This window comes from Herpailurus yagouaroundi, unplaced genomic scaffold (assembly GCF_014898765.1).
Source record: "Herpailurus yagouaroundi ecotype Mexico unplaced genomic scaffold, PumYag 184, whole genome shotgun sequence".
Lineage (NCBI taxonomy): Eukaryota > Metazoa > Chordata > Mammalia > Carnivora > Felidae > Herpailurus > Herpailurus yagouaroundi.
The window spans coordinates 38,394,447-38,411,802 of record NW_024412415.1 but is presented as its reverse complement, the minus strand read 5'-3'; the positions used below and the strand labels follow the sequence as shown (position 1 = coordinate 38,411,802).

General features: G+C 55.1%; 1 protein-coding gene across 1 annotated transcript in view; it reads right to left on the bottom strand.

Moving 5' to 3' along the window:
• The window catches only part of LOC121041982 (coiled-coil domain-containing protein 33-like), a 72,056-nt gene extending 60,844 nt beyond the window's left edge, over positions 1-11,212 (bottom strand). Inside the window, 5 exon segments of the mRNA XM_040493249.1 lie at positions 4,720-4,848; positions 5,167-5,531; positions 6,420-8,237; positions 9,410-9,602; positions 10,805-11,212. Of these exon segments, the coding sequence (XP_040349183.1) occupies positions 4,720-4,848; positions 5,167-5,531; positions 6,420-6,729 (804 nt within the window). The 5' untranslated portion in view covers positions 6,730-8,237; positions 9,410-9,602; positions 10,805-11,212.
• Positions 11,213-17,356: the final 6,144 nt, after the last annotated feature.

Below are 17,356 nucleotides of genomic sequence, written 5' to 3'. Positions count from 1 at the left end.
GTGTGTGTGTGTGTGTGTGTGTGTGCGCGCGCGCGCGCGCGCGCACAGGCAGCAAAAGTGTGCTGCCTGGACCCAGGCTGACCTGCTTAGGGCCAAGAAGGCCAGGGGCTGGGAGTCACTCCAGCCGTGCTGCCAGAGGGGTGCTGGTGGCTGGGGGAGGGGCAGCCGCCAAGTCTCACTCGAGTTAAGAGAGAGATTAATATATTCAATCTGCTCAGGGTAATTGAGGGAACAATCGGAGTGTTTTTCTAAAGCCCATAAAACTGCCTCATTTGCAAGGAGGCGCTGACCTGCTCCAATCATCTGTATGTGCTGGAGCTCAGGAAGGGAGGAGGAGGGGCGACAGTATAGTCCCTATTCTGAAGGACTAGGGGACAGTAGCCTGGGAGGGGGCCAGCAGGCAGGGTCTAACCTGTTCTCACCTTTCCCACCTCCCACCTCTTAGTAGCATCCCAAGCACTGCCTTCTGGAGCCTCTGTTTCCCCACCTGTGAAATGGGCCATGGGCATCCTCCTCCAACAGGAGAGTGGGAGGGAGTGGCAGAAGGGGAGGCTTCTCTAGATGAGGCAAGCTGGCAGGGACACCAAAAGTGTGGCACCATGGTGAAGGCGTGTGAGCATAGAGGTGCCCAGCTCCCCCAGCCGGGCCAGCTCCCCACCCCCACCCTAAGATGAAACAGGCAGTAAAGTTAATGAAATCCACATTGTGTGCCTTTCTCCGCGTGAACCATTCCAGTCTCCAGGGCAATAGAAACAGCGTATGCAATAGCGAGCAATAAAAGGCACAATGAATTTAAAAGAGTGAAAGGGGAGGAGAGGGAAGACGTGGAGTGCACCGGGCCGGAGGCAGTAAGCGGAAGGCCCGGTGCACAGGGCCAGAGCTCTGGCTGGCCGGAATGGGACCGGAGGGGATGGGGGTGGGGAACAAGGGAAAGGTATGGGGGAGAGGGACCGGGAGGCAGGGAACAAAGGGAGAGAGACGGAGCCAGAAGTTTAGGGACAGAGGGCAGAGGGGATGCCCCGGACCAGCCACCGCCAGCTCCGTTCCTCTCCACTTCTTGTTAATGAAAGCCCCCAGCCTGTCGGTGCCAAAGCCACAATCAGAAGCCACAGGCTTAGAGCCAGGTGCTCAGCATTTGGTGATTGCTTTATTAGCTTTTTCTTCTTTTTTTTCTCCCTCCGGGGCAAAAAGAAAAAAAAAAAAAGGTGTTTTAAATGGAAAGAATAAGAAAAAAAGACCCTTGAAAGCGTCATTTAAAAGGCTCCTGGGGGAACGGAATCGTTTCCATGAAACAAAACTGCGATTGTTTGGAAGAGGTAAATGCCGGGCTGGAGTGGGGGGGGGGGGGAGCCCCGACACCCTCCCCTCCCCCAGCTCCCGCTCCAGTGGGAGGATGCTCGCTTAATCGCTCGCTCAGAGAGTGAGGGAGCCCCCACGATGGCTCCCACAGCTACGAGCAAGGAATTTTCAAGTTCATGTTTCCAGAAATTTTATCACTGGGAATTTCCAGCCCAAGGTTTTGCTCTTAAACAGCTCTGCCTGTGGGAATTCGTCCTGAAACCTTCAGGATCTCTCAGAGAGGTCCAGTGAGGTGCCAGAAGGAATGTGGCCCCTGAAAACTCCGTGGCTCCAGGCTCCAGGCTGTGTTGTCCTCCCCTTGCCCTCCAACCCCCCCCCAGGGAAGAATGGAGCCAGAGTCACCCCAGCCAGCGCAGCAGCCAGACTGTGGCCTGCACCTTGCTGCTCCCCTCACCCCAGGGATGCTTTCTGCCCAGCACTGGACGGGCCACCCTCATTCTAGTCAGATAAACTCCCTCTTACTCTGGGGGAAGGAGAGCTGGGGGGTGTTGGGGTAGCACAGCCATGTGGCCTTAAACCTGCCAAGAAGATAAGGAGGTAACGTCAGGGGACAGGATGGGTCTGGTGGAGCCCTGCCCAGAAAGGAAGCCACTAAACACCCATGCAGCTGGTGGCAGGAAACCTGGAGCTGGCTCCCTCCCACGCACGGGAAACTTCCCTCTGTAGCCTCTGCCTGTGCACCCCAGTCCCCCATCCGTGGGTCAGGGGCCGACGGAGTGATCTCCATCCTGGAGTCTGACTGTACCTGCTGGAAACATCCATGGGGGATCTGCCCTTCATCACCATCAACCTCCACCCCCCAGCACACACACACAGGAGGAAACCTGAGACTTGGAGAAGGGAAGGTGTTCCTTGTCGGCGTAATGTTACTGTGGGGGGATTGATTGTTCCCGTGGAGTCTCTGGGATTCGGGACATGCTGTGACCAGCACTGGTGTGTCATTTTAGGGCTATGTGTCCTGTGGGCCATGGCTGTGGAACACAATGGGTCAGAGTCAAAGTCAGTCACTGAAGTTCACTCAGAGGCCTGTCTCCTGCTGCCTAGTCATTATCATTGCATTCCTAACCCCCTTGCCCTCTGCCCACGACGCCACATTTGAGTCCCACGAGCATGATCAGTTCCGGTCTAAAAACTGACACACAGGACGCCTGGGTGGCTCAGTTGGTTAAGCATCGACTCTTGATTTCGGCTCAAGTCATGCATGAGTTCGAGTCTGGCATCAGGCTCTGCACTGGCAGTGCGGAGCCTGCTTGGGATATTCTCTCTCTCTCTCTCTCTCTCTTTCTCTGCCCCTCCCCTGCTTGCACTCTCCGTCTCTCAAAACAATAAATAAACATTAAAAAGAGAAAAACCCTGACACACAAACTGAACAACTTACGAGCTCACAATACACTTGTAAATGGAATAGATTCATTGGTTCACATGCCTGAGGCATACAGGACTGAAGATAGTCTGGAAGGAACAAAATCCATGCAGAACAGGCCTCCTGGAGGAGGTGACCTTGAGTCTACCCCCTTGCGTCCGAAGCCCAGAAATCCATTCCTGGCCCTGAACTGCATGCAATGAATGCAGTCTCCTTTCTCCAACCTTCTGGATCATGGTCGCTTCTCACCATCTCACCCTACCCCCACTTTCAGATGTCTTTCTCCTCCTCCTCAGTTGACAGCCAAGGAGAGCTGGGTGAAGTCCTTCCCTCTAGGGCTCCATTTTCTCCATCTGCACAGAGGGGAGGGAGGATGGTTTCGAGGGTCCCTGTGGCTCTAGGCCACATGCACTTCCCCAGGGAGCTGGCCACAGGCATGCAGCCCCAGCCCCAGTGTGGAGCCTCTAAGTCCCAGTTGCAGAAAGGTGCTCCCTGCATTATCTGTTCCCTACCAGTTTCCTGACCCTGTCGTCAGGGTTGTGATTGCTGACCCCCCAGGAGGGAAGCTATTTCCCTCTCCCTTGAAAGCCATTTTCTTGTCTTGGTAGAAGCAGACATCTGACACTTGAAGAGGGAGAATGGCAGGGAGATGATGGCATTAAATAACAGAAATTAGAGCTACGGAGGATGGCTCAGCCACCCCGAGGCCCCCCTTCCCTGCAGCAGCCGCCCCCTCACATGCATTCAGGGCTGCAGCCTGCAAGCTGTCTGCAAGGCCCGGCCTCTCAGCGGTCACAGAGAGCAGAGGACTGCTTCTCCCTGAGTTCTGAGGCTCTTGTGTGTGTATGCAGTCCTGTGACAAACTAGGACAGAGGGGCCAGGGCCCCAAAGTCAGGGAGCTTGCTTGCAGCCTGAGAGAGCGGAATGTCACCGAGAAACCGGGGGAACTCCAACTGCCTCACAAGCACCCAGGGCATCCTCAGCCTCCCCGGCACACAGCCCTGGGCATACAATAGGCGGTCAAAAGTATTTGTTAATAGACTGGTGAATGAATGGCTGAACAGGGGCCAAAGTGGTCCACATAACGGGCTGAGACCTGGCAAGAGAAACTGGCCCCTGGGTTCCTTTCAATCTTCCTGGCACATGCCAGCAGGTCACGTTGTATCTTTCCCCTGCACCAATGGTCTCCCCTTTTGCCTTCCGAATTGAATAGCCACCTAGCTCTTCTGCCGTCGTACCCTGATTCCCTCCACTTTCTCTGGCCCAGCAGCCCTCCCCGAGCCCGATCAGCCCACCACCTGGGCTCTGCTAAAGCCCCAGGCCGATGCACTGCCCGGGAGAGGGGCTGCAGGAAAAGCCAGCCACCTTCAGCTCCAGGCTTAGCTCAGTCTCCTGTTGCCACTGAAACCCTTTCCTTCTCCTCAGGCAGCTTATTCTAGTCTCTCCGCCGGGAATACCTTCCCCAAAGCCCAGAATTGACATCCTGAAATCTCACCCACCTAGCGCAGGGTCTGACAGGGTCAGCGCCTAACCAACGTTTGATGGCTGAATGAATGGGTAAGTGAGTGATGAACAAATAAACGAGAGACTCATCTCCAATAACATCTCTTCTGAGGAGCCTTTGTGAGGCTCCAAAATCTGACCTGCACACTCCCTCACCAGAGTGCCCCTTCCAGCACATGGCTTCCAGGACTGCATGATGCCCACACTGTGCCCACCGTCTTTAAGCTGGGTGGCACCATGAGCTCCAGGACTGACCTAGCTTTGGATTCCATGCACGACTGTGCACGAAGTTCCCCAGGAAATGTTGTTGGTATTAAATGGACTCAAGCATCCTCGGGGATGATCCTCAGTTTCTCCACCCATGATATGGGCTGCCAGCTTCCACCTACACTGGCTTTGAGGCCCACCAGACACATGTCTCTGCCCGGCTGCCAAACACGACCATACTGGGAAACCCTCCTTCAGCTTGTACAAGGACGAGCAAACTCTCTTACTTGGGTCCGAGGCTGCCAGAATCCTGATTCAGGGCTGAGTCCCTCCTGGCCGTGGTGGGAGCTGGAGGGGCTTGAAGGGGGACACACACAGACTTCCGTCTCCTGGTCACTTCGGGCATCTCTCAAAACCTGGTGACAACGCGTGAGATTGAGTTTGCGGAATGAAGGGTCTCGGGGACACTTACCCACTGGGCAAAAGACATCCCACCCCGTGGTGTCCCTGCTCTGTGTGGGCTTTGCTCTATTTTTCTGTCATCCCCTTCGGACTGGGGGTGACCTGCCTCCATTCTCAGACTGCACGTTCCCCAGAACTGAATGAGGCCACCCTGGGAAGTTCTGTTGCTCAGTTCGGGATTTGGGGACATCCAGGCTTATCAGAGGCTCTGGGTCTTCTCACTGGGGAAGCAGTGATGCCAGAAGCTGAGCGGGGTCCCAGGGAACACCCACCTGCAGCCTGGGCAGCTGGGGCTCTGGGCGTGATGACACGGGTCCTGGCTGGCCGGCCCCCGGAGGGCAGTTTGGGGCTAGAGGCTGAGGGGCCCGGTGCTCGCGGAAGGCCACGCTGTAGGTCAGGCCCCCGCAGTGGCGGGCCGTGGGGTCCGCGCTGGCACGCAGCAGGGCCAGGCTGCCGCAGTAGTGGTACAGGTCCTCGTGCTCCCGCGCCCACAGGTTCATGCGGGGCTGGTCCGGGCGCGGGAAGACCGGGAAGATGGCCTCGCCCACTCGCTGGGCGGGGTGTCCCGAGGCCCCGCCCAGTCGCAGCGCCTCGACGCGCAGCTGCGCGTCGTGCTGCCAGTCGTTCTTGCAGAACCCTGGCGGGCGGGGTAAAGTGGGGGGTGTGGGGTGGGGGACACATGGGCTCAGGGACGGTGTCTGGGGTCTCCCTGCCTCCCCCGGGGGGTGGAGATGACTGGCAGGGCCCTCAGGAAACCTGGGGGGACTGCCCTTTGGCTGGAAGCTAAGAGGCTTGGCTAAGATTTCCCTGCGGTTGACACCTCTAGGGCCCCTCACTTTACCGATGTGGGGATGGGACGGCTCTTACTCGGGTACATGGTCCTGTATAAGGCCACGTGGAGGGAACAGTGCAACCTGTCCTTGATCCTTGGCCACCTGAAGGCCTCGGACTTGGTTTCCGCATTCCCTCACATCTCTCCTCCTCTAGGTAGCCTGCCTAGATGGCCTTACAGTCTAGGTGTGGATCTTCTCCTTCCAGATCACTTAACTATTCTCTGCTTGAGATTCCTGCCTCTCTACCTAGTCTGGAAGCTTCCTGAAGGCCAGACCGGGTCTCCACCTCCCTGTCCACCCCCATGCCCACAGTCCAGTGGTGCTCAGCCTGGGGACTCAGGGCACTGGGATTTAACGTTACTCAGTATGACATCCGGCAGGATTGTGCCCAAACCTGCTGTGCACTCAGCTCTTGTAAATTTACAAAGCCACTCCTCATGTGTCCTTTCATTTCTTCCTCACCCAAAACCCTGTGTTCAACATCCATGTCCCCATGTCACACGGAAGGAGTCAAGGGCTCACTGAGGGCCAGCATTTGCCCAAGATCACACAGGCTGAGCTTTGGGATCCAGTCTAGAGTTCTGACCCGCCCCTCCCAGTTTCCCTGAGGCTCCCTGGGGTCCCTGACAGGGGCTGAGGCAGGAGTTACAGGGTCCTTCTCTCCCCCCCCAGCCACTACCCTTACTTCATACCTTTGGGCAAAGTAAAGACAAACTTCTTCCCGGTAAGGGCGAGGTTCTGGCCAGGATCCTGCTGCTCAATGACATCGGTGACAGCAGAGCAGGTAGGGAGGGGGTCCCCATCATTTACCTGCAGCAGTACCCCAGCCCCAGAGCCGGCCTGCAGGGGGTTCTCAGCTGTAAGCCGCAGGGCATATCTGCCCTCCTCATTAAACCCCACACTCAAGACTTCGAACTCCAGATCCAGCTCCTTCTCCTCGGCCTTCAGCCTCTGGTATTGCAGGGATGCAGGAACCCAGGGTTCAGGCCCCCTGAAGGCCATGGTCTTGCCAGGGACTAACCCCCAAGCTGAGCACTGCCCCCTCACTCCCACAGCCCCAGCCTGGGCCCCGTGTGAAAGCCTGTACGCCGGGCTCACTGGGCTATACCTCACCCCTCTCTGTTTGTTTGAGGAGAAACCAGGTAACAAGCCAGGAAGCTGGGCCTGTCCTGGGGAACAAAGGCTGCCATTGATCCCACCCTTTTAGCATTTGGTCATTCAACAAATATTTATTGAGCATCTAATGTGTGCCAGGCATTATTTTAGACGTTTGGAATACAGCAGTGAAGCAAATGAAGGTTCCTACCCTCCTGAAGCTTCTCTTCTAGTGGGGGAGGGAGGCTGGGACCCCACTGGGAGGCTGGTATAAAAATAGACACTAAATATGGAAAATCAGTAAATTATAACATATGCTAGAAGATAAGTTCTATGGAAAATTAGCACAGGGTCAGGGATGAGGAGTCCTGGCGTGGGTAGGGGGTAATCAGGACTTCCCATTGTCCAGAGAACCTGTCTCCACATGCCTATTCATTCCCAGGAGTTGTTGAGTTGGGTGGGTGAGAGGGTCTCAAAGGAAAAGGGACAGCATTTGTTCTCTGGGAGCATGGCCTTAGCACCTGCTTCCGGAAGCAATTTACCTTCACAATCAAAACTCACGATATGGGGCACAGCTTCACTTTACAGACACCCCAAAGCTTCTCACACCAAAGAGTTGTCAAGCTGGAACCCATCCTTCCCGATGCCGATACCCGAGAAGAAAAGGGAAATTCTGAACACTCCTCGGTAAGAACCGTCTCTCTACCGTCACCACCACCACCATGACCATCTCTGCTGTCATCACCATCCCCACCATCCCTCCATCTTCGCCTCCAGTATCATCATCATCATCATCATCATCCATGCTACTCTTCATTGAGCAGCAGGCACTCTACGTGGCTCCATGACGTAGATATAATCATTCCCATTTTACAAATGAAGAGTCTGAGGCTGAGAGAATCTCAGATTACACAGCTAGTAAGAAGCTGAGCTGAGATCTGTATCTATACCTACACTCTCCCCTACTAACATGTCCTGGGACTGGCTCAAAGATTGAAATTCATACTATCAGGGGCTGCTGTATCCCAACACCGGAGAAGTACAGTTCTACAGTTCTGAGTCCAAAAAGCACATTTACGGGTAGCATAGATTTCATTTAAGAGTTCATTTGAATTCACCTTGATTGGAATGCATTATTTTCATAAAGTAGGAGATAACCAGATGGTATTGGCCAGCCCCACTAAGGGTCCCAATGTATGTGGTATGCTTCCTCTGCAATGATTAAAAATCCGTTTCTTCAGGTCCCCCAAGGAGAAACTGAGTCAAAGAGGGTTTAGAAGACCAGAGTTCCAGTCACCTGATTTGCACATGAACTTGAGCAGGTCCCTTTCCCTCTCTGGGTGTCGGTGGCCCCGTCTGTACCATAAGTGTGAGTTGGGTGATAAGTCTTCCCACAGCTGTGGTGGCCTGAGACTCTGTAAGTTGTATCGGGAAAGGCCATTTAGGGAAGAGGGTGGGTGGCCTCGGCCACCCGGGAACCTTTGCCTGCATAGCTGGGCCTGACCCACCAGCCTGGGTCCAGAGGCCATGACTTGCCCCTGTTCAGTCTAAGGTCTTGGAGTTTCAGTGATTCAATTGAAGCAGCTCTCTTCCCTTACATGTTTGAAGTGACCCCAAGAGACATTACAAGATGGGAGCCACTCCCTTCTGCCCTGGGGGCAACCCCTGTGCACGCCCATGCAAGCAGGCCCCATGCATACTCCTAGTCCAGTTGGCCATGTCGGTCTCAGCATGGTTTGAGGGCCCTTGACCTCTCCCCTTTCTGGCCTCCCCTCCCCAACTCAGTCCCTGGGGAAGGCTGTGTGTGTGTGTGTGTGTGTGTGTGTGTGCATGTGTATAGTTACCTTTTAAAATTGTGGTCAAGGGGCGCCTGGGTGGCGCAGTCGGTTAAGCGTCCGACTTCAGCCAGGTCACGATCTCGCGGTCCGTGAGTTCGAGCCCCGCGTCGGGCTCTGGGCTGATGGCTCAGAGCCTGGAGCCTGTTTCCCATTCTGTGTCTCCCTCTCTCTCTGCCCCTCCCCCGTTCATGCTCTGTCTCTCTCTATCCCAAAAATAAATAAACGTTGAAAAAAAAAATTTTTAAATTGTGGTCAAATATACATAAAGTTTACCATCTTAACCATTTCTTTCTTTTTTTTTTTATATATGAAATTTATTGTCAAATTGGTTTCCATACAACACCCAGTGCTCATCCCAAAAGGTGCCCTCCTCAATACCCATCACCCACCCCATCTTAACCATTTCTAAGTGTGTTTAGTAGTGTTAAGTACATTCACATTATCGTGCAACCAAACTCCAGAATTCGTCATCTTATAAAACTGAAACTCTACACCCATGAAACAACTCCCCATTCCTCCCTCCCTCCAGCTCCTGGCAACCACCATTCTACTTTCTGTGCCTATGAACGTGGCTACTCCAGGCACCTCACAGAAGGGGAATCACACAGTGTTTGTCCTTTTGTGCCTGGTTTATTTCACTTAGCAGAAGGTCTTGGGAAGGCTCACTTTTGCCCCAGGCCAGGCCTGCCCTGACTCCCCTGCCTGCCTTTGCTGGTGCTGTTTCCTCCGCCCCAATAGCCCAGCCACACCTGGTGTCACCCTGGGTGTCCTGCGGACCAGCTAAAAGCCTCTTCCTCTGGAGCCGGGTCAGTGATTCCCTCCTCTGCCCCACTCTGCACCTTCCTCTTCTGGCTCAAGTGGTGACTTTGCCATACTCGACTGAGTCTTTCTTCAGGGATCATGTCTGTGTGTCCAGGCCAGGGCTGAGCAAGGGATAGGTACCTGGGGGACCATTAAAGCATGAATGAATGAATGAACGAATGCATGAACAAATGAATGAAAGGGTAAATGAATTGATGGACAAGCCCGACTCAGCTTTTGCTTGTACAGAAAATCATACGAAGTGGCTCTTTTGGCTACTTCATCTGGATCCCATTTGTGAGAAGTGAAGACCATTTGGGGCTTTTGACTCACACTTGGACTCAGAGATGCATTCTGGTGCCTCACTGCAGGCTGGTGCCCAGGAGGGAGGGCAGGGGGGTAAGTGGCAGGGCAGGACACAGTGGGTCCTAATGGTCAGGCTTCTCTGGGCCTGGCCTCAGTTCCACAAAGTCTGGAAACCTCAGTGAATTTTAGCAGGTCAGGGCTGGATAGCACTCCCATTTTATGGATAGAAAAACTGAGCCCAGGGTAGCAGACCATGACCAGATCCCTGCTCCCTTCCCAGGATTCTCTCCACTCCCCAGCTGCCTCCCTGATTCAGCCTTCTGTGGTTTTCAAAAGATTTAAACAGCAGGCAGAGGCCTGGCTCCCACAGGAGTCAGGAAGGGGCAGGGTGTGGGTGAGGAGGAGACAGGCAGCAGTGCTGACTTCCAAACTGCCCTCCTCGGCCCAGCATGAGAGGCCTTAATGGAACCCTCCAGTCTTCTTTCTTCCCTGGAAGAATGGCCACTCAGAGGCCATTGGCTTTGTCTGGAAGAGCTGGGCCTGTAATTAGCCCACCTCAGAGGGCCCCTTCCTGCTTCCCACAATGGCTCCTTTCATCCTCTCTTGTTGACACTCCCCATGGCTCCTGTGGGCCCTGAGACTCCCACCTCTATCCCCAAGGAGCCACCTCCAGCCCCCGGGGGGGGCGCCCCCCCGACTCCTGGTCTTTGCTCAGAGCCGAATCCTCCCAGTGGGAACATCTGTGAGTTCCCGGATCTTCCCAATAGTGCTGGCACAGTTATCCCCTTCTACAGATGGGGAAACAGAGGTTCAGAGAGGTCAGGTAAGGGAGTGGAGGGGTGGAGCTGGACCTCAGGCCTTCTGATTCCCAGGCCAGTGTGGTCACATGGTCATCACTGCTCCACCCCGGGACTTCAGCACCCAGCCCCCCTCCCGCGGCCTCTCCCCCAGACCCTCTGAGTGGAACAGTCTCCACACCCCACTCCTTTCAAGCCCACAGCGCCAGAAGCCGCGGGGTGACGGAATCATAGACTCACGCTGGTAAAGTGAAGCATGGCAGCCAGCCTCCCTCCCTGGCACAGATAGGAAAACAGGCCCAGAGCGGGACAGAGCTTCTCTTGTGGTCACTCAGTAGCTGGTAGAGGCAAAATCAGAAGTCTGGTCTCTTCCCTCCACCGATTGTGGGGGGTCAGGGCTGGGGCCTGGCTACCGTGACACTCTCCCCTCTGAGTGGTGCGTCTGATCCAGTCCCCACACCTCCATCAGGCTGTGTGTGTCCTTCCCCTCCTGGCTTCCCGCTCCAGCTCTGGTGCGGAGCACTGGCAGGAGAATCTTGGTCATCCCTACAGCCCTCTAGCTCTGGCCTTCTGCTGAGCGGGAGCTGGGGCTGTGCCCGTGACCCCTGGGCTCACGTGACAGCTCCTCTCTGCCAGCCTTGGCTCAGAAAGGATAAACCTCCTGAGGTAGCAGGAAGGAGAGGGTTCTAGTCTCTCTTGCTGCCTCAGGGACAGCACCGACGACCTTTGCCCTTCCATGCGCCTAGTCGCTCGGCTGTTCTGCTGGCTCTGAGGACTCAAACTCCTGAGCCGGCCTCCTTGGGGGTCCCACAGACTCTGGGGGTTCGGAGACCAGCGCCAGTCCTCCCCCCGGCCCTGGAGGCAGATAGGGCAGGTAAGCGGGGAGGGAGAGACAGGAGCTGGCAGGGGCAGTGCCAGGCTAGCTCACGACAAGGCCAAGGGAGGGTGCCGCCTAAAACCTTCAGGAGGAGAGACAAACTTCACAATCAGATGTAGAGACAGGGAGACAGAGAGGGAAACGAAACAAAGAGCAGGAAAGGGGAATAGAAAAGGGAAAGAGAGAGGAGAGAGAGACACAGAGACTGACAGAGAGTGAGGCAGAGACAGAGAGTGAGAAGGAGAGAGAAAGATGGGGGACAGAGAGACTGAGTCAGACACCGTGAGAGTGGGAGAGAGAGAGAGAGAGAGAGACAATAACAGGGGTGGAAAGAGAGACTGACGGGCAGGGACAGGCAACAGAAGGACGAGGAGACAGAAGGAGAGAAAAAGAGAATGGAGATACTGACAGACAGACCCACCAGTAGGCACCAGTGGGTAGAGGTTCTTCCGTGTTCTCATCAGACACGATGCTGAGAGCTGTGTCTCGAGCCAGCCACTTAACCGACTCTGAGGGCCTTTGCCCAACCCCAGGGACTGGGTTCCAGATGGGGTCCCCCAGTCACAGCAGGGAGCAGAGTCCAAGCTCTGGAAAGGGAGGTTTCTGGGCAAAGAGCTGTGAGCTCTGTATTTGCGTGGGGGTGTCGGGGGAGAGAGGATTTCTGGTAAAACTTCTCCTCGCTCAGCCACTGCCCCTGACATCATGTGGCCTCTCTGGGCCTCAGTTTCCTCTGGATGTGATGGTGAATAGTCTCTGAGATCTCCTCCAGCCCTAAGATCTGGCCTTAGCTCAGGCTCTTTCTTTGCAGCTAATTTACTGCTCTATCCTAGTTAACTCATGACCTCCACCTCATAGTCCAAGATGGCGGCTTGAGATCCAGCCATCACAACTGCATTTCCGCCAGCTGGAAGGAGGGGGAAGTAAAGAAAACATCTCTCTTTTAAAGAACACCTCCTTTGGGAAGTTGTGGCCAACACTTCTTTTTCTATCTCATTGGCCCATATTTAGTTTCAGGTCTGCATCTAAACTTCAAGACAGGCTGGGGAATGTGCTATACTAGGCTGGGGACAGAATCCATTTCACAGAGCTCAATGATGCCTTCACAGCTCCTCTCTCACAGCAGGCTTCAATACAGCCTTACAATGTTTTCCTTTTGCTTACTAGGTAGATAGATAGATAGATAGATAGATTTCAAGCAAGTGAAAATCCCCCTTCATTTCCCCAAACTCTTCCCTCACCCAAGTGTGACCACTGTGAACAGCTTACTGCATGTCTGCTAGATTCATTTTTTAAGGTATTTACAGACACACACACACACACACACACATGTGCACATACCCGGCTTAAAGGAGCATGGAATGGGATTGTGATTTAGGTATTGCTCAGCAACTTGCATTCATGATTATTATACTCGTCCCTATGTCTTGGAGGTCCCACCATGCCAGTCCAGGAAGAAGCACCTCACTCTTTGTGACCGACGATAGTACCTTACTGTACCGACTTAGCAAAGCTCGTCGATGGATGTTGAGCTCGTTGCCAAGTTGTGCAGTATGAACCGCCTTGGGCATCTTCCCTGCATATGTGCACCAGTGCTCTTTGAGGATAGATTCCCGAAAATGGGCCAGAAGTTAATTCTCTCTGTGTTGTAGTTTACCTCTTTCTATGTAAAATATCTTCTCACTGCTGTGCCCCCTCTGTCCGGGGTCGTCACCGTCATGGAAGCCAATCTCACGTCCTAAAGCCTGTGTTCCTTAGGCTGCCCCACACTTTTATTGACTGGACCCCCTTCTCCTTCAGGGAGGTGGAAGGTGTCTCCCCAGGGATCCTTCTCCTGGGAATTTAGGGCTCTGCTTCCGGTCCCCATCTTTATCCCTTGCCTCCCCTCCCTGCCTGCCACAGCACCGCATGTTAGCATCTTCTTAGCCTCCTTCCTCTTTTCCGGTGCTGTTTGCAAAGTCCCCCTTCCCATGGTCAGGGCCCTCAGCCCAGCTGGCCAGCAGCGGGAGGCCGATCTGGTTATTAAAAGCTTAGCTGGTGGTTCCCCTCTGGCGTGGAGCAATTCATCAGGCAGTGGCCCCCCGGGAGTGATGGATGGTGACAAATGAGGGTAGGTAGGGGGTTCCTGAGCCCTTCCAGGGCCACAGCTGGGGAAACTCAGCCATCAAAGCCCTGTGCAGGCTTCTCCACCAGAGGTGACTCTGAGGGCCAGGGAGATCAAGTTTCGGGCAAATGGTTTGGAGGTGGGGGTGGAGAGGCTCCTCCTGAGACAAGCCGTCCTGTGTGCTGTGTGGGGCCCAGCCTGGCTGTGGGCCTGAACTGGAGAGATGGGGGTGGGGTGGGCTTCTCTGATCCTGGAATCACAGGCGGGAGGCCTGGGGGGGGGGGCGGGGGGGCAGGAGGCCTGAGGGGTGGGAGGAGAGGCAGGGCCAGAGCCGCAGAAGGAGGGATCTGCCTTTCCGGGAGGAGGAGATCAAACACCTTCTAAAGCAGGTGCTGGGGACCCTGCTTAGGGCCATCTGCTGAGACTGCACAACCCGCCAGCCTTCCGGGATCCCAGCCAGAGCTGGTGCTGGCTCTCAGAGGAGGAGACCTCAGTTGTTGGGGAGCACCCTGGGGCTGGAGCCAAGCCTTGCGGGCCGGGTAAGACCAGAAGAGGTGGGGGAGCAGGGAGAAGGTACTTCAGTCAGGGGTGGGGGGGTCAGAGCCCCAACAAAGGCTTGGAGGCAGGAAGGTGGCCGGAATGGTAGGGTAGAACAGTTCTGAGGGATGAAGTTGGAGACCTGGAGATGGCTGTACTGGGGAGCTGGCTCTAAAGACAGGGAGACATCAGTAGAGTCGTGTCTGAGTACAGTTTGCTGTGAGAGATTGATGGAGAACCCTGTCCTATGGCCAGCAGGGAACAAGGAGAGAGAGCTCAGAGAGAGAGAGAGGGAGAGAACTCAGGGGACCTGCCCAGAGTCAGTTCCTCAGTGAAGAAGGCAGGCAGCACGAAGTCTATGTGTCAAGGCCCGAGCACGGTGGCACCACTCCAGGGAGCACGTGCTTGGAAGGGAGACTCGGGGCTCTTAGAGCTGAGGGATCTGCACGGCCCTGTGGCCAGTCCTCCTTTGAAGGCAGAAAACCATCTGTGGCATCTTGATGTGACCAGCCTCTTCTTGTTTGCCTCCCCTGATAGGGGACTCACTACTCTGTGATGGTAAGAAAGCTACCTTTGTCCTGAGCTGAAAGCTGCCCCTCTAGCTTCCCTCCTCTGAGTCATTTCTAGCCTAGCGCTCCGGGAGGGGAAGAACATGTCTCTCCCTGCAACAGCCGGCTACCTTCCTCCTACTTCTCACCCGGGTTTACACTCATACCAGAGCAGGCTGGCCGAAGTCCCTCATGTATGATGATGTTGTTGGTGAGGGGGAGGGGAGGATTCCAGAAAGGGCATGTCAGGTGATGCTTCTGATGCTCCCACGTAGCAAGGGAGGTAGGAGGTAGAGAGGTAAGAGGTAGAGAGCCATCCACACTCTCCTCCCAAGAGCTTAGTAGCTGATAACATGCCCTCCAGCCACTGAAAGGGGTCAGGCTCCATCTGGGGGCAGGTTATGAACCTGTGTGTGTCAAGGGCAATTCGATACACAGGCACTGTGAGAACAGACCCAGAGCTCACGGGCCTGCATAATGTTGAACCTGCACCGGCTGCCTATCCACGGGGGACCCCGGGGGCGGGGCCCAGCTGCACAGGCAGGCACATTCCCACTCCCTACTCCCGGGCCAAACACCCCTTGGGCATTCTCTGCTGTGCTGCTGGGGACTGGGGGTGTTGCTGAGGTTCTGACTTGTCACTGAGGTTTGGGTGTTGTGGAACTTTTGTGGGGTGCAGTTGAACTCGGAGAGCCCAGAGCAAGGATGGGAGGGTCGTGGGCAATGGGGTCTCTGGACCTTCTGCAACTGCTCACCATGGTTCTGATCAACCTGTGCTTGATTTGCCAGTGTCTAAGGGTCCTTGGATTGTGGCCAAGGTTCTGGGATCCGGTGTGATACTGAAGTTCTGGGCGTTCATGGGGGTGATTCTGTGGTTCCAGGAGTTCTTGTGGTGTTACTAGAATTTTGAGGATATTACTGAGATTCTGGACGTGCTCTGGAGGACCTGGGATTCCTTGGGGGTATTTCTGTGATTTGGGGGATGCTGCTGGCCCTCCTTATTCCCTCTGGCCCACTGTCAACTCCCTCTAAGCCTAGCACTTTGCCCTTTGAGGATTTTGATAGCCACAGGCTGCTGAAGGCACACATGTGGGCCTCTGTTCCTGGATGCAAACATTCCTGAGATTTAATCAACTTGAACAAAAACATGGGGAGGAAGGAAGCCCTGTCGTCCCAAGGTCCCAAGGCCTTCGTGGGCCAGCTCCAGCCCTCGGGGCAGAGCAGGGCAGCCCTGTGCCAGGCCCAGGTAGCAGATGGCCCTTATCTTCCCAGAGCGCAGAAGCTTTTCGTGACCCCCTCCTACAGTGAACAGGGCTTAGCCACCTCCCAATCTGTGCCCAGCTGGGAGCTCTGGCCTGGGCTGCCCCTTAGGTATTTGCATCAGCCTTATCTGATTGTGCCCACATGGGCTTATGCAGGTCACAGCTAAGTGGCCCTGACCCCTGCCCTGTCTTCTTGCCTTCCAGACTCCCCTTCTCAGCTCTACTAAGACACCTCATTCTTACTCTCATTGCTGACCCTGTCTGACCTCAGGACCCTGCTCCAAGCCCCCTCCTCCGGGAAGCCTCCAAGACTGCCCAAGACATAGCCTTACTCCCCCTCCCTACCTCTCTTCTCTGAGCTTCTGCAGTCTGTCTCTGAAGTGCCTCCACTCTCTAGCCCCTTCTCTCCTGATGGCAAGTGCCAGTCTCTGACTCTTCTGGGTATGAGTCACCCTATAAAGCCAACTCTAGGGGCACCCGAGTGGCTCAGTTGGTCAAGCATCTGACTTCGGCTCACGTCGTGATCTCACAGTTCATGAATTCAAGCCCCACATCGGGCTCTGCACTGACATCTCAGAGCCTACTCTGTCCCTCTCTCTTTCTCTCTCTGCCCCTCTCCCACTTGTGCTCTCTCTCTCAAAAATAAATAAACAAACATTTTTTTTTTTAAAGCCGATTCCAGTGGGTAGGCTGTGGACTCTGCCACCAGGACTTTGGAGAAATTCTTCAGGAGCACATCACTACCATCCTTCTCTTCTCATTACATTTCCTGGCAAGCTTGCAGTCTGGTCAGGTGACATCTTTCCTAACATCTTGGAGCCAACCCTCCCATTTTACAGATGCAAGTGACAAGCTCTTCCAGCTCCAAGCCGAGGAGGTACTTTGGGCTCAAGGAGTGGGGGTCCCTCTCCCAGCCTGAGCCATGTGGCCACCCAGTAACCATGGATCTTCGACCTCCTTCTCTACCCCCACCAGAGTGAATGGAGAGGCTGGGGACCAGGAGGGTGGCTAGAAGACAACAGGGGACACTTGGGTAGTCACAGCCCCTGTGGCTTTGACCTTCTTGTTACAGCCAGTGCCTGGTGTGCTAGCTCCACATTCTTGGGCCATGAAGTCATTGAGAACAGTGAATAGTGGCCTTGGGGAGAGGAGAGCCCACAGTCAAAGAATCTCCAGGCTGGTAGCCCCACCCCTCCTGGGGCAGAGGCAGGGTTGAGACCCAGAGAGGCCAAGAGAACACTCAGGATCACACAGCCAGCCCCAGGGCTCAGGTAGGCTGCCTCCCCAACCAGGGCATTTCTCTTTGCTATATAGAAACTGTGTTCTTTCCTCCTGGGCCTGCTCCTGCCTGTTTCCAGCACGGCCCTGATCAAGGTACTGGGCACCAGGCTGCCTTCTGTCAGCTGTGCCCAACACCCAAGGAGAGGGACAAAGCTCGCAACTTCCTCACCTCTGGTTAGGGCTTCC